This window comes from Oncorhynchus clarkii, chromosome 7 (genome assembly GCF_045791955.1).
Source record: "Oncorhynchus clarkii lewisi isolate Uvic-CL-2024 chromosome 7, UVic_Ocla_1.0, whole genome shotgun sequence".
Classification (NCBI taxonomy): domain Eukaryota; kingdom Metazoa; phylum Chordata; class Actinopteri; order Salmoniformes; family Salmonidae; genus Oncorhynchus; species Oncorhynchus clarkii.
This window is the reverse complement of record NC_092153.1, coordinates 9,824,904-9,840,431: the sequence shown is the minus strand read 5'-3', so window position 1 is coordinate 9,840,431 and position 15,528 is coordinate 9,824,904. Positions and strand designations below refer to the sequence as shown.

At 44.1% G+C, this 15,528-nt stretch overlaps 1 protein-coding gene across 1 annotated transcript; it reads left to right on the top strand.

Annotated features, from left to right (window-relative positions):
• The first annotated feature begins 207 nt into the window (after nt 1-207).
• Nucleotides 208-15,139, top strand: LOC139412854 (uncharacterized). Its single transcript, XM_071159601.1, has 15 exons — nt 208-322; nt 3,340-3,465; nt 3,701-3,793; nt 4,209-4,271; nt 5,567-5,725; nt 5,919-6,068; nt 6,273-6,431; nt 8,372-8,527; nt 8,723-8,847; nt 10,621-10,818; nt 11,695-11,887; nt 12,127-12,239; nt 12,343-12,402; nt 12,752-14,105; nt 14,217-15,139. Exons 1-15 carry the CDS (start codon nt 292-294, stop codon nt 14,933-14,935), a joined length of 3,699 nt encoding a protein of 1,232 aa, XP_071015702.1. The 5' UTR covers nt 208-291; the 3' UTR covers nt 14,936-15,139.
• Nucleotides 15,140-15,528: the final 389 nt, after the last annotated feature.

The following is a 15,528-nucleotide window of genomic DNA, read 5'->3' as shown; positions in this document are numbered from 1 at the left end:
CTCCCCTCTGCCCTGCTTCATTCCCCTTCAGATCTGAGACCACTGGATAAATGTAAGCAAAAAGTGAACATTATTTCTGCCATTTGCTTTCAACAGACGCCCCAGATGTGCGAGGGGGACTGAACAAATGACACAGGGGAGGGTGCAACTTGAACAAAATGAAACGCAGCCTTGGTTGCTACAGGTGAAATTTTGTTTACATCCGGGTTGTTTCGAACGAAAACAACACACAACACGCATAGAAGCAGCTAACCCTGTGTAGTGTAGTTGCTAAGCCGATTTGACATTACGATGGCAGGGGAGACAGAAGACGAGATACCTGGTAAGATAGCTCGCTATATAGCTAACGTTAACTAATTAACATTATTCACCCTTTTGAAAATGTTTCGGAATGAACATGAAATATATCGCTTGCTAACGTTAGCAAGTGTGCTAGTGTGCTAGCTAACATAAACTATCACGCATGAGCAAAGTAGCCAGGCGGATAACACTAGTGAAAATTAGCTAACTAGCTGGCAACAAGGGACAACCTCCATGTGCGCCGTTGTTTACGTCTGTCACGGAGAATAATGTCACAGGGAAAAGTTATCAGTATCTTTGATAATGTGGTTAACAGGTAGTAAGCTAGCTAAATTAGCTTCTAGTGGTGTATTGTTTTTGGACTAGATGGGATACAGTTTATATCAGAGTGGACTTTGAGTAGCAGGTTATGATAATTGGGTTAAAGGGCCAGTGCAGCCAACAACGTGATTTCCCAGTGTTTTATTTATATACACTGCTCAAAAAAATAAAGTGAACACTAAAATAACACATCCTAGATCTGAATGATTGAAATATTCTTATTAAATACTTTTTTCTTTACATAGTTGAATGTGCTGACAACAAAATCACAAAAATTATCAATGGAAATCAAATTTATCAACCCATGGAGGTCTGGATTTGGAGTCACACTCAAAATTAAAGTGGAAAACCACACTAAAGGCTGATCCAACTTTGATGTAATGTACTTAAAACAAGTCAAAATGAGGTTCAGTAGTGTGTGTGGCCTCCACGTGCCTGTATGACCTCCCTACAACGCCTGGGCATGCTCCTGATGAGGTGGCGGATGGTCTTCTGAGGGATCTCCTCCCAGACCTGGACTAAAGCATCCGCCAACTCCTGGACAGTCTGTGGTGCAACGTGGCGTTGGTGGATGGAGCGAGACATGATGTCCCAGATGTGCTCAATTGGATTCAAGTCTGGGGAACGGGCGGGCCAGTCCATAGCATCAATGCCTTCCTCTTGCAGGAACTGCTGACACACTCCAGCCACATGAGGTCTAGCATTGTCTTGCATTAGGAGGAACCCAGGGCCAACCGCACCAGCATATGGTCTCACAAGGGGTCTGAGGATCTCATCTCGGTACCTAATGGCAGTCAGGCTACCTCTGGCGAGCACATGGAGGGCTGTGCGGCCCCCCAAAGAAATGCCACCCCACACCATGACTGACCCACCGCCAAACCGGTCATGCTGGAGGATGTTACAGGCAGCAGAACGTTCTCCACAGCGTCTCCAGACTCTGTCACGTCTGTCACTTGTGCTCAGTGTGAACCTGCTTTCATCTGTGAAGAGCACAGGGCGCCAGTGGCGAATTTGCCAATCTTGGTGTTCTATGGCAAATGCCAATTGTCCTGCACGGTGTTGGGGTGTAAGCACAACCCCCACCTGTGGACGTCGGGCCCTCATACCACCCTCATGGAGTCTGTTTCTGACCGTTTGAGCAGACACATGCACATTTGTGGCCTGCTGGAGGTCATTTTGCAGGGCTCTGGCAGTGCTCCTCCTGCTCCTCCTTGCACAAAGGTGGAGGTAGCGGTCCTGCTGCTGGGTTGTTGCCCTCCTACGGCCTCCTCCACGTCTCCTGATGTACTGGCCTGTCTCCTGGTAGCGCCTCCATGCTCTGGACACTATGCTGACAGACACAGCAAACCTTCTTGCCACAGCTCGCATTGATGTGGCATCCTGGATGAGCTGCACTACCTGAGCCACTTGTGTGGGTTGTAGACTCCGTCTCATGCTACCACTAGAGTGAAAGCACCGCCAGCATTCAAAAGTGACCAAAACATCAGCCAGGAAGCATAGGAACTGAGAAGTGGTCTGTGGTCACCACCTGCAGAACCACTCCTTTATTGGAGGTGTCTTGCTAATTGCCTATAATTTCCACTTGTTGTCTATTCCATTTGCACAACAGCATGTGACATTTATTGTCAATCAGTGTTGCTTCCTAAGTGGACAGTTTGATTTCACAGAAGTGTGATTGACTTGGAGTTACATTGCGTTGTTTAAGTGTTCCCTTTAATTTTTTGAGCATTGTTTATATATATTTCCATACTATGAGGTTGCAATAATACTGTGAAATTGTGGAAATTATGACAATGCCCTTTTAGCTGTTTGAAAAAGCACACTTGTAATTTCAGCCTGCTTTGGTGGGATGGAGTTTGGGGGTAAATTAGTTAAAACACCAATAAGAAAGAGTTCCAAACCTCTGCCAATAACAGCTAGTGTTTTTTCAGTTTTCCCCTCCCCATTCAGACCACACCGACAGTCCTAGTTAAATTGTTTGAAAAATTGCTAGTATTTGCAAACAATTTTTGTTTATTTTTGTCTATTTTAATTGAAAACAATCACATTAAGGTACTTCGTTGTTACCCAGAAATAATTTGATATTAAGATAAAAATAAAATGGCTGTATTGGAACTTTTCGGGCTCCCGAGTGGTGCAGCGGCCTAATGCAATGCATCTTAGTGCAAGAGGCGTCCATACAATCACTGGTTCAAATCCAGGCTCTATCACATCCGGCCGTGATTGGGAGTCTCATAGGGCAGCGCACAATTGGTCCAGCGTTGTAATTGGTCCACCGGTTTGGCCGGGGTAGGCAGTCATTGTAAATAAGAATTTGTAGTTAACTGACTTGCCTAGTTAAATTTAAAAAATAAAAGGTTGGGTTAGGGTTAGCTAAAATGCATAATTTCACGTCAATTTGTATCCCATCTAGCCATGACTGTGTATTATTACACAGTCATGGCTAGATGGGCATGACTGGGTAGCCTAGTGGTTAGAGCGTTGGACTAGTAACCGGAAGGTTGCGAGTTCAAACCCCCGAGCTGACAAGGTACAAATCTGTCGTTCTGCCCCTGAACAGGCAGTTAACCCACTGTTCCCAGGCCGTCATTGAAAATAAGAATTTGTTCTTAACTGACTTGCCTGGTTAAATAAAGGTAAAATAAAAAAAATAAAATAAAAAATTAGCCGGCTATCTAGCTGTTTGAAATGTGATCGATGTTGTTTGTGTTCTAACAGAAACGGGAGCAGTCTTCACCTTTGGAAAAAGCAAATTTGCAGATAACGTCCCCAGTAAATTTTGGCTGAAAAATGATGTACCTCTGAAAGTCGCCTGTGGGGATGAGCACACAGCATTGATAACAGGTCAGTGACTGATTACGTTTGATGGTAGTGATCAGAGCCATATGAAAATGGGCCTGCAATTCTGAAGAACATGCAACACCTGAAGTAAGATAAAATAATTTGCTAACACACCTATCACACATTTCAAATAAATTGTTATGCAAATGAAATGCTGCTCAACTGCAGCTTCTATTAGTATTAATGTCGCTGTTCCTGTAGCTTTCTCAAGTGGTTTTATTTATTTATTTTTCAACAGAGAATGGCAAGCTTTTCATGTTTGGCAGTAACAACTGGGGTCAGCTGGGTTTGGGATCAAAGACCATGGTGAACAAGCCCACTTGTGTGAAAGGTGGGTCTAAATTGCTCTCCCTTTGTTTTGGGTCAAAAGCAGTACTCTCTTGTATTGCTGTCATCTCCCCTTGAATGTACTAGACAAGAGGGAGTGAGGGACAACGACAGACAATATAGCTACTGAAATCAAATGCCCAATGATGTTTTTCCCCCACAAAATTAGCTGGATTTTCTGTGGCTTAAACTAAGTAATGATGCTGTTGTTTTGTAAATTGTGAATGGGTATACTAGTAGCAGGAGACAAAGAGAGATTTGTCACTGCTGTAATCCCAATCTGGAGGGGTCTGTAATTTGGAATAATCTAATCTCCCGAGCAGGAGGGCAGCAGAGGAGCGAAAGAGAGGGTTGGCCTGCTATTGTGGCTGATTGCAATCTGAAAATGGGTGTCTTTCTCATTCTTGTCTTTCTCTAAGCTTTGAAGTCTGAAAAGGTGCGGCTTGCAGCCTGTGGAAGAAATCACACTATAGTTTACACTTGTAAGTACACAGTTATGACCACAGGTACAATATAAATGATGACATGTACCAAATTATGATCATATTACTAAGTGAAAGTTGACTCTTTGTGTCCTGCAAGGACTATGCCTTTAAGTAGGCCTTTTACCGAGTTTCAGAAGAAAGTTCTTTGTTTCTGGCCATTTTGAGCCTGTAATCGAACCCACATATGTTGCTGCTCCAGATACACAACTAGTCTAAAGAAGGGCAGTTTTATTGCTTCTTTAATCAGAACAACAGTTTTCAGCTGTGCAAACATAATTGCAAAATAGTTTTCTAATGATCAATTAGCCTTTTAAAATGATAAACTTGGATTAGCAAACACAACGTGCCATTGGAACACAGGAGTGATGGTTGCTGATAATGGGCCTCTGTACGCCTATGTAGATATTCCATTAAAAATTTCCAGCTACAATAGTCATTTACAACATTAACAATGTCTACACTGTATTTCTGATCAATTTTATGTTATTTTAATGGACAAAAAATTGGCTTTTCTTTCAAAAATGAGGACATTTCTAAGTGACCCCAAGCTTTTGAACAGTAGTGTACATACATACAGACAGACATACAGACATACAGACAGTTTGGACACACCTACTCATTGCGACTGCACTTGAAGTAACTTCCAAAGTTCTTGACATTTTCCGTCTTTCATGTCTTAAAGTAATGATGGACTATCGTTTCGCTTTGCTTATTTGAGCTGTTCTTGCCTTAATATGTACTTTGTCTTTTACAAATTAGGGCCATCTTCTGTATACCACCCATACCGTGTCACAAAACAACTGATTGGCTCAAATGCATTAAGAAGGACATAAATTCCACAAATGAACTTTTAACAAGGCACACCTGTTAATTGAAATGCATTCCAGGTGACTTCCTCATGAAGCTGGTTGAGAGAATGCCAAGAGTGTGCAAAGCTGTCATCAAGGCAAAGGGTGGCTACTTTGAAGAATCTAAAATAGAAAATATATTTTGATTTTCTTTAACACTTTTTTGGTTACTACATGATTCCATATGTGTTATTTCATGGTGTTGATGTTTTCACTATTATTTTGTAATGTAGAAAATAGTAAAAATAAAGTAAAACCCTTGAATGCATAGTTGTTCTAAAACTTTTGACCTTGTGTGTGGTGTATGTGATGTGTGTGTGTGTGTGTATATATATATATATATATATTAAACACAGGAAAGTGAAGTTTTGCCTTTAATGTTTTATATTATAATCCTTGTGGTAGTAGAACTGAGACTGATTCATGTATGTGTCCTGTCCACAGCTCGGGGAAACGTGTACTCTACCGGTGGAAACAACGAAGGTCAGCTAGGTCTGGGAGACTGTGAGGAGAGGACAGCCTTCCAATTGGTGGACTTCTTCAGTTCACATGGACCAGTCAAAATGCTTGCTGCCGGCTCCAACACCTCTGCTGCCCTCACAGGTAAGACTCTCCCGTTATAAGTCACAACCTCTGAGTTACAACTATGAGTGTCTTCTGGTTCATATTGATGACAAACATTTTTACTTCATAGGCCAGAGTTGCACTAATTTACTATCAACTGTCTATATTTCTGTTGCTCCTCCTCACCTGGTTTTTGCTGGAAATAATCACGGTGATGATGTCCTTGTTCTAGAGAGTGGGACGCTGTTCATGTGGGGTGACAACACTGAGGGTCAGATCGGCCTGGGAAAGGAGAGCAGTGCCCTGACCCCCCAGGAGGTCACTGTGGGTCGGCCAGTGGCCTGGGTGTCCTGTGGGTACTACCACTCTGCCTTCGTCACTGGTGAGGGGACAATGGCATAGCCTACTTCAGCACTGTCAGTGTGGCAGGTCACATGATTCCACAACTTTGTAGGAATAGGGAGTTACCCCATTGTGTATGAACATGTCATTTTTCTTGGGTTGGTAGAATAATGTCTAGATATAGAAATAAAAATAGGTAAATATGTTAATGCAATTAATCAACAGGGAATCTCTTTTGTCACAGTTGACGGGGGCCTGTACACATTTGGGGAGTGCGACAGCGGCAAACTGGGCCTGGCCACGGGTCAGCTCGATGGACACCGCATGCCCCAGCTGGTGAAGGGCATCACAGACCAGGTGACCCAGGTGGCATGTGGAGGCGGGCACACCGTGGCTGTGACAGGTAGGCAGCTTGGTGTCAACCAGTGGACAGTTGACTCTCACAAGGCTGTGGCTTTCAGCATGTCCCATGAACAGGTTTTGGTCCCACTTTGAAAGTGTCCTTAAAATGCTCGTATTTATCCAAATAGTGAAGGTAGGTTGTGTAAAGTCTAAATGCACATTGTTATAAGATTTTGTTGAACCTGTTTATGGTTGTGTACTACTTTTATGTTTTATACAGTGCCTTGCGAAAGTATTCGGCCCCCTTGAACTTTGCGACCTTTTGCCACATTTCAGGCTTCAAACATAAAGATATAAAACTGTATTTCTTTGTGAAGAATCAACAACAAGTGGGACACAATCATGAAGTGGAACGACATTTATTGGATATTTCAAACTTTTTTAACAAATCAAAAACTGAAAAATTGGGCGTGCAAAATTATTCAGCCCCCTTAAGTTAATACTTTGTAGCGCCACATTTTGCTGCGATTACAGCTGTAAGTCGCTTGGGGTATGTCTCTATCAGTTTTGCACATCGAGAGACTGACATTTTTTCCCATTCCTCCTTGCAAAACAGCTCGAGCTCAGTGAGGTTGGATGGAGAGCATTTGTGAACAGCAGTTTTCAGTTCTTTCCACAGATTCTCGATTGGATTCAGGTCTGGACTTTGACTTGGCCATTCTAACACCTGGATATGTTTATTTTTGAACCATTCCATTGTAGATTTTGCTTTATGTTTTGGATCATTGTCTTGTTGGAAGACAAATCTCCGTCCCAGTCTCAGGTCTTTTGCAGACTCCATCAGGTTTTCTTCCAGAATGGTCCTGTATTTGGCTCCATCCATCTTCCCATCAATTTTAACCATCTTCCCTGTCCCTGCTGAAGAAAAGCAGGCCCAAACCATGATGCTGCCACCACCATGTTTGACAGTGGGGATGAAATGTTCAGGGTGATGAGCTGTGTTGCTTTTACGCCAAACATAACGTTTTGCATTGTTGCCAAAAAGTTCAATTTTGGTTTCATCTGACCAGAGCACCTTCTTCCACATGTTTGGTGTGTCTCCCAGGTGGCTTGTGGCAAACTTTAAACAACACTTTTTATGGATATCTTTAAGAAATGGCTTTCTTCTTGCCACTCTTCCATAAAGGCCAGATTTGTGCAATATACGACTGATTGTTGTCCTATGGACAGAGTCTCCCACCTCAGCTGTAGATCTCTGCAGTTCATCCAGAGTGATCATGGGCCTCTTGGCTGCATCTCTGATCAGTCTTCTCCTTGTATGCGCTGAAAGTTTAGAGGGACGGCCAGGTCTTGGTAGATTTGCAGTGGTCTGATACTCCTTCCATTTCAATATTATCACTTGCACAGTGCTCCTTGGGATGTTTAAAGCTTGGGAAATCTTTTTGTATCCAAATCCGGCTTTAAACTTCTTTACAACAGTATCTCGGACCTGCCTGGTGTGTTTCTTGTTCTTCATGATGCTCTCTGCGCTTTTGACGGACCTCTGAGACTCACAGTGCAGGTGCATTTATACGGAGACTTGATTACACACAGGTGGATTGTATTTATCATCATTAGTCATTTAGGTCAACATTGGATCATTCAGAGATCCTCACTGAACTTCTGGAGAGAGTTTGCTGCACTGAAAGTAAAGGGGCTGAATAATTTTGCACGCCCAATTTTTCAGTTTTTGATTTGTTAAAAAAGTTTGAAATATCCAATAAATGTCGTTCCACTTCATGATTGTGTCCCACTTGTTGTTGATTCTTCACAAAAAAATACAGTTTTATATCTTTATGTTTGAAGCCTGAAATGTGGCAAAAGGTCGCAAAGTTCAAGGGGGCCGAATACTTTCGCAAGGCACTGTATGTGTAATGAAACTGTCTGGGGTTTTTCTCTATGGGACAAAGCATCAGGAGATAGTGGGTAAACCATGTAGCGCTGTGTTTCATTTGACTCTAGAGGAGGACCTGTACACCTTTGGCCTGGGTCAGTTTGGTCAGCTGGGCCAGGGGACCTTCATCTTTGAGGCCAGGCTGCCCAGAGCGGTGGAACACTTCAGGAAGGGCCGAGTATGTCAGGTGATGTGTGGGGAGAACCACACTGCTGTCATCTCAGGTAAACAGGCTTAGCGGACACAATTTTCACCCCAAAACAGTTATAATTCAGAAAATGTTACAAAGACATTGTAAATGTGCAAACTTTTATACAACAGTGGTACTAGCATTTTATGGATAAACTCCATTGCCATTTGCCATGATAACATTGCCCGCGTCTATTAAGTTGACTGACATGTAGTTGTCATGGTTTCAGACAATGGTCTTCTCTATACCTTTGGGGACGGGAGACATGGGAAGCTGGGTCTGGGAGAGGAGAACTTCACCAATCAATTCAAGCCCACTCTCTGTCCACGCTTCCTCAAGTACAACGTCCAAGCGGTATGTACAGTTGAAGTCGGAAGTTTACATACACCTTAGCCAAATACATTTAAACTCAGTTTTTCACAATTGCTGACATTTAATCCTAGTAAAAAGTCTGTTTTAGGTCAGTTAGGATCACCACTTTATTTTAAGAATGTGAAATGTCAGAATAATAGTAGAGTGATTTATTTCAGCTTTTATTTCCAGTGGCTCAGGTTTTACATGCACTCAATTAGTATTTGGTAGTATTGCCTTTAAATTGTTTACCGTGGGCCAAACATTTCGGGTAGCCTTCCACAAGTTTCCCACAATAAGTTGGGTGAATTTTGGCCCATTCCTCCTGACAGAGCTGGTGTGACTGAGTCAGGTTTGTAGGCCTCCTTGATTGCGCACGCTTTTTCAGTTCTGCCCACAAATGTTCTATAGGATTGAGGTTAAGGCTTTGTGATGGCTACTCCAATACCTTGACGTTGTTGTCCTTAAGCCATTTTGCCACAAATTTGGAAGTATGCTTGGGGTCATTGTCCGTTTGGAAGACTCATTTGCGACCAAGCTTTAACTTCCTGACTGATGTCTTGAGATTTTGCTTCAATATATCCACATAATTTTTAATTCCTCATGATGCCATCTATTTTGTGAAGTTCACCAGTCCGTTCTGCAGCAAAGCACCCCCACAACATGATGCTGCCACCCCGTGCTTCACGGTTGGGATGGTGTTCTTCAGCTTGCAAGCCTCCCCCTTTTCCCTCCAAACATAACAATGGTCATTATGGCCAAACAGTTCTATCTTTGTTTCATCAGACCAGAGGACATTTCTCCAAAAAGTACAGCCGTTGTCCCCATGTGCAGTTGCAAACCGTAGTCTGGCTTTTTTTTATGTCGTTTTTGGAGCAGTGGTTTCTTCCTTGCTGAGCAGCCTTTCAGGTTATGTCGATATAGGACTCGTTTTACTGTGGATATAGATACTTTTGTACCTGTTTCCTCCAACATCTTCACAAGGTCTTTTGCTGTTGTTCTGGGATTGATTTGCACTTTTCACACCAAAGTACGTTCATTTCTAGGAGACAGAATGCATGACGGCTGCATGGTCCCAAGGTGTTGGTACTTGCATATTATTGTTTGTACAGATGAATGTGGGCCAAACATTCAGGCGTTTGGAAATTGCTCCCAAGAATGAACCAGACTTGTGGAGGTCTTCAATATTTTTTTCTGAGGTCTTGGCTGATTTCTTTTGATTTTCTCATGATGTCAAGCAAAGAGGCACTGAGTTTGAAGGTAGGCCTTGAAATACATCCACAGGTACACCTCCAATTGACACAAATGACGTCAATTAGCCTATCAGAAGCTTCTAAAGCCATGGCATAATTTTCTTGAATTTTCTAAGCTGTTTAAATGCACAGTCAACTTAGTGTATGTAAACTTCTGACCCACTGGAATTGTGATACAGTGAAATAATGTCTGTAAACAATTGTTGGAAAAATGACTGGTGTCATGCACAAAGTAGATTTGTGGAGTGGTTGAAATACGAGTTTTAATGCCTCCAACCTAAGTGTGTTAACTTCCGACTTCAACTGTACCTCATGTTTTCAACTGAAGGCTGAATTGTAATTTGAGAATTTCACTTTGACATCATAGCATGGCTGATGCCAAATTGAAAGTTTTGCACATTTATCTCAAGTTTAGATTTTTCCCTGAAACCGTAAAAAAGGGATGATAGTTGGGCATCCAGTCTTATCTTATAATTTTGTCTAGTACAAGATTCAGGTCAATTACATGTTGTCTTTGTTCCAGGTGACATGCGGAGGTTGCCACATGCTGGTTCTAGCCAAGCCCAGAGACAAGAGCTGTCAGGAAGTGACTCTGGAGGAGAATGATGTCACAGAGGACTACCTGGAGAAGTCCTACACAGAGCTCTTAGGGGACACCCTCCTATCCACCCCTGCTACCCTGAACAGTAGCCTCTCTGCCCGGGTCAGGAGGAGAGAGAGGGTGGGTACTGGGTACTGGCTTGGGGGTCCACACATGTAAAAGTGGGAGTGTTGGGAGTCTCAACATCCAGTCCCTGAACCGCCACATGTCCCTGGGATGTTGCGGTCTAGTTCCTCAGATAGTTGTCTGAAACTATTGAGTCAGTGTTTGTTTTAATGTTAGCGGCCTGGTTCTCTAAGGAGATCTCTAACTAGACGTCCTTCACCTTTTAGCACTGTCAACAAGGAGCCTAATTATGGGCCTAACAGGTAGTGGAGATGAATAACAACATGGAGCCTAATCATGGGCCTAACAAGTAGTGGATATAAGTAACAACCTGGAGCCTAATCATGGGCCTAACAAGTAGAGGATATAAGTAACAACATGGAGCATAATCATGGGCCTAACAAGTAGTGGATATAAGTAACAACCTGGAGCCTAATCATGGGCCTAACAAGTAGTGGATATAAGTAACAACCTGGAGCCTAATCATGGGCCTAACAAGTAGTGGATATAAGTAACAACCTGGAGCCTAATCATGGGCCTAACAAGTAGTGGATATAAGTAACAACCTGGAGCCTAATCATGGGCCTAACAAGTAGTGGATATAAGTAACAACCTGGAGCCTAATCATGGGCCTAACAAGTAGTGGATATAAGTAACAACATGGAGCCTAATCATGGGCCTAACAAGTAGTGGATATAAGTAACAACATGGAGCCTAATCATGGGCCTAACAAGTAGTGGATATAAGTAACAACATGGAGCCTAATCATGGGCCTAACAAGTAGTGGATATAAGTAACAACATGGAGCCTAATCATGGGCCTAACAAGTAGTGGATATAAGTAAGCTAGCTAAGCTAACACAGCTAACTAACCCTGTGTTCTCTGTTTCAGGAGCGTTCCCCGGAGCAGTTTGGGCTCATGTTCCGAACCCTGCCCCCCCTGACGTCCGGACACCTCAATACCTCCGCACCCCTGCCCGTGTCCAGCCAGACCATCCCCTCCAGTCTGCCCCCCAAGGAGCTAACCAACAGAAAGGTGCACAACGGCATTCACCAACACAGGAGCACTGGGTCTAACAAGAAGGGTATCTACACTGAACTACATTGCATTACATTACATTGCAAGCATATCTGTTTCGATTGTTGAACTATTTAGAAAACACACATATTCCTTGGTGAAGCATTGCATTTTCAACAGCTAGCATGGTCCCTTTTTCATTATCACATCACAATGCAACTGTTCACATTTCTCCTAACTTCTCTTGAGACTACATATTCCTTTTTAAGAAGTGAAAAGATTCTTGTGATATTTTGTTGGTGGCAGAAAAGAGGTCAGCTGAGAAGGGAAGGGATGAGGGAGACAGCAGCACTGTGGAGAACATGATGGACAACGAGAGTGTTAAAGATCTGGGAGACACCACGGACTTCCTCAACATGGTGAGTCACCAACTCTGACCCAATTCTGTCCTGTACATTCTGTGGAGCTTTCATACAGAAGTTATCACAAAAGTTCTGAACAAAAGTCTCTTCTTTGTGGCAGACTCATGTGATGAAAATGGACCCCAGTGACAAGACGTTGACGTTGTCCCCTGTACAGAAGGTAAGATGCACACACAGCATAACTGTCAACAGGAGTTTTCTTATTATGATCAAGCAGCCTCTGCGCACCGACCAGCAAGCTCCTTGCAAAATTACTCGCAACTATCAATATGTCTTCCTGAACAAGGGACGGTCTGACTGAGGAACTCAGGGACGTACACTTTCATTTACGTCACGCTAGCCATTCTGCTTCCCTGTACCATTTACAGTGACTATCTACCATCTGCCTGTGTTTTTCTTTCAGCGTTGAGCTCTATTGAGTTCTTCACTCTGTTTTCTCTGCATGTTTACTATTTTCCTCTAACTATTTCATATTTTCTTCATCCTCTGCTTCCTGGCGCTGGTGATAGAGGAAGGGTAAGCTTGTGAAAGGGCATGGTAAGGCTAGGGAACAGCCAGAACTCTGTACCCCTAGGAGGGTGGATCCCACCCCGTGGGGGGCACTGCCCACAGAGCTGCTGAGGAGCTCCAGTGACAGGTCTCTGGTGGTAGAGAAGAGACCGCGCCACAGGGCTGCCCAGGGCAAAGGCAGTGGCAAGGAGAACCTCGTTGTGGCTCTGGAGGCGATAAAGCCTGCTGAGCCGAAGGCTGGCCCTGCCAAGCCATCCAGCATAGGGGACATTAGCACGGCCAAGTCCAAACCCTGTCCGTCCGCACAGAAAAAACAACTGTTAGCAGTTGAGAGAAAAGTGAGGGAGAGATTTGTCGTGGATTCTAAGGCAATCCAAATAAAGGGGGCAGCCAAAGGTCAAAGTGCAGAGGTCAAAAAGACTCTCTTAGAGGTCAACTCTATATCTACAATGGTGAAAAGTCAACATGTAGCTGTTAGGAGGACACCAGATAGAAAGAGTGGCAGACATTCACAAGGCCTTAAGCTAGCTGATGCACTGCCTGTGGACAAGACAACTGAACCAGACCTGGTGTCTGAAGTGCCACAAAAAATTATGAATGAAAAGACAGAAAGAGAAAAGAGCAAACCGAAGACTGAGCCACCTGAACAGACACCGCTGCGCAGCTTACTGACCGGAGTGTCCTTTCTGGGGTCAGGTGTGGGGCTAGTGACAGCCAGACAGTTTGGTTCTCCCTCAGGCAGTGAGTCAGTCCGGAGTCAGAGCAGGGCCCAGAGGTTCAGCAGACAGAGTGCTGAGGACGCCCAGTCTTCCTGGAGCCAGTCATCTGCATCCTCCGAACCAGGAGGCAAGAGAACAGCAGTCCGCATCAACATCATCCCCGCCCAGGGGAGCTCTGATCAGGGGGTGGAGGAGGAGCAATGCAGGTCCTACTCTGGTCCCCCAGACAACAGAGAACAGGAGGAGAGGAGAGGGGAGGAGAGTGGAGACGAGACGGGGAGCAGCGACGATCAGACACCGGCCAAGCAGGAGAGTGAGGGTGAAGAGGAAGAGAGTGAGGGAGGGGTTGGAATGAGGAGGGCAGAAAGTGGGGGTGGAAAAGGAGTGGCCAAGAGCCGTGATGAGGTGACAGATGAGGAAAACAGTGAGGATGATGACACGTTGAAGGTAGAGGGGGAGGATGGAGGGATCTCTGAATTAGAGGAGGAGAGCGAGGGAGGAGATGAGCCATGTAAGACTGAAACAGATCAGGGAGACGAAAGTGAGTTAGAGGATGCGGAGAAAGAGGAGAGTGGACTGGAGGAAGAGGAGGAGGGTGACGGGACAAGTAGCCCAGTGGGGGGAGAGGGAGAGAGTGTGGGAGAGGAGGAGGGTGACGGGACAAGTAGCCCAGTGGGGGGAGAGGGAGAGAGTGTGGGAGAGGAGGAGGGTGACGGGACAAGTAGCCCAGTAGGAGGAGAGGGAGAGAGTGTGGGAGAGGAGGAGGAGGAAGAAGGGGGCGGAGAGAGCAAGGAGGAGGAAGAGAGTGGGGAAGTATCGCATAGTGACACTGAGAGCAAGAGTAAGGAATCAAATTATGAAGAGGAGGATGAAGAAGATGGAGAGAAAGAGGAAGAAGAAGGTGAGGAAGAGGATGAGAGTGTAGGATCTGTAGAGGAGGAAGGTGAGAATGAGGCAGGCAGTGGAACAGAGGAAGGAGAGGAAGAGAGCAGTACTGCAGAGGAGAGGGAAGAGGAGGATAAGAGTGAAGAGGAGGAGGATGAAGAAGAAGAAGCCGGAGAGGAGGAGGAGAGTGAAGATGAGGAAGAAGCTGGAGAGGAGGAGGAGGAGAGTGAAGATGATGAGGAAGAAGAAGAAAAACCTGGAGAGGAGGAGGAGAGTGAAGATGAGGAGGAGGAGGAGAGTGAAGATGAGGAAGAAGAAGAACCTGGAGAGGAGGAGGAGAGTGAAGGTGAGGAAGAAGAAGGAAAAGAGGAGGAGAAAGAAGAAAATGAAGCCAGAGAGGAGGAGGAGGAGAGTAAACATGAGGAGGAGGAAGAAGAGGTGGTTGACAAAGGAAAAGCTAATGAAGGCCAGGAGAGTCATCAGAATGCTGCGGCCAGACGTAACGGGTCCAAACAGAGGTCAGGGAAAGGGGAAGAGTTCTGGGACAATGTTTTACCTCAGTACCTCAATCTCAAATGATAGCCCTATCTGTTCTGTTCCAAACCAGTGCTGTCTGTCAACTTCTCTCAGGAACACTCTTAATTGAGCATTTTAATGCCTTTTTACAACCCATACCTTTTTGTATAACTAGATTTTTCTCCTACTGTTTTTATTTACGACTTTCATTTTGTTTTACTGTATATCAACTGCCTTTACTGTCTCACTGTTTTTATTCACGACTTCCATTTTGTTTTACTGTATATCAACTGCCTTTACAGTCTCACTGTTTTTATTCACAACTTCCATTTTGTTTTACTGTATATCAACTGCCTTTACAGTCTCACTGTTTTTATTCACGACTTCCATTTTGTTTTACTGTATATCAACTGCCTTTACAGTCTCACTGTTTTTATTCACGACTTCCATTTTGTTTTACTGTATATCAACTGCCTTGACAGTCTCACTGTTTTTATTCACGACTTCCATTTTGTTTTACTTTATCAACTGCCTTTACAGTCTCACTGTTTTTATTCACGACTTCCATTTTGTTTTACTGTATATCAACTGCCTTGACAGTCTCACTGTTTTTATTCACGACTTCCATTTTGTTTTACTTTATCAACTGAATGTCC

Coding starts and splice junctions, on each gene's coding strand:
- LOC139412854 (XM_071159601.1), top strand. CDS start 292: ATGGCAGGGGAGACAGAAGACGAGATACCTG. Junction 323..3,339: donor GACAGAAGACGAGATACCTG/GTAAGATAGCTC, acceptor GTGTTCTAACAG/AAACGGGAGCAGTCTTCACC. Junction 5,726..5,918: donor CACCTCTGCTGCCCTCACAG/GTAAGACTCTCC, acceptor TCCTTGTTCTAG/AGAGTGGGACGCTGTTCATG.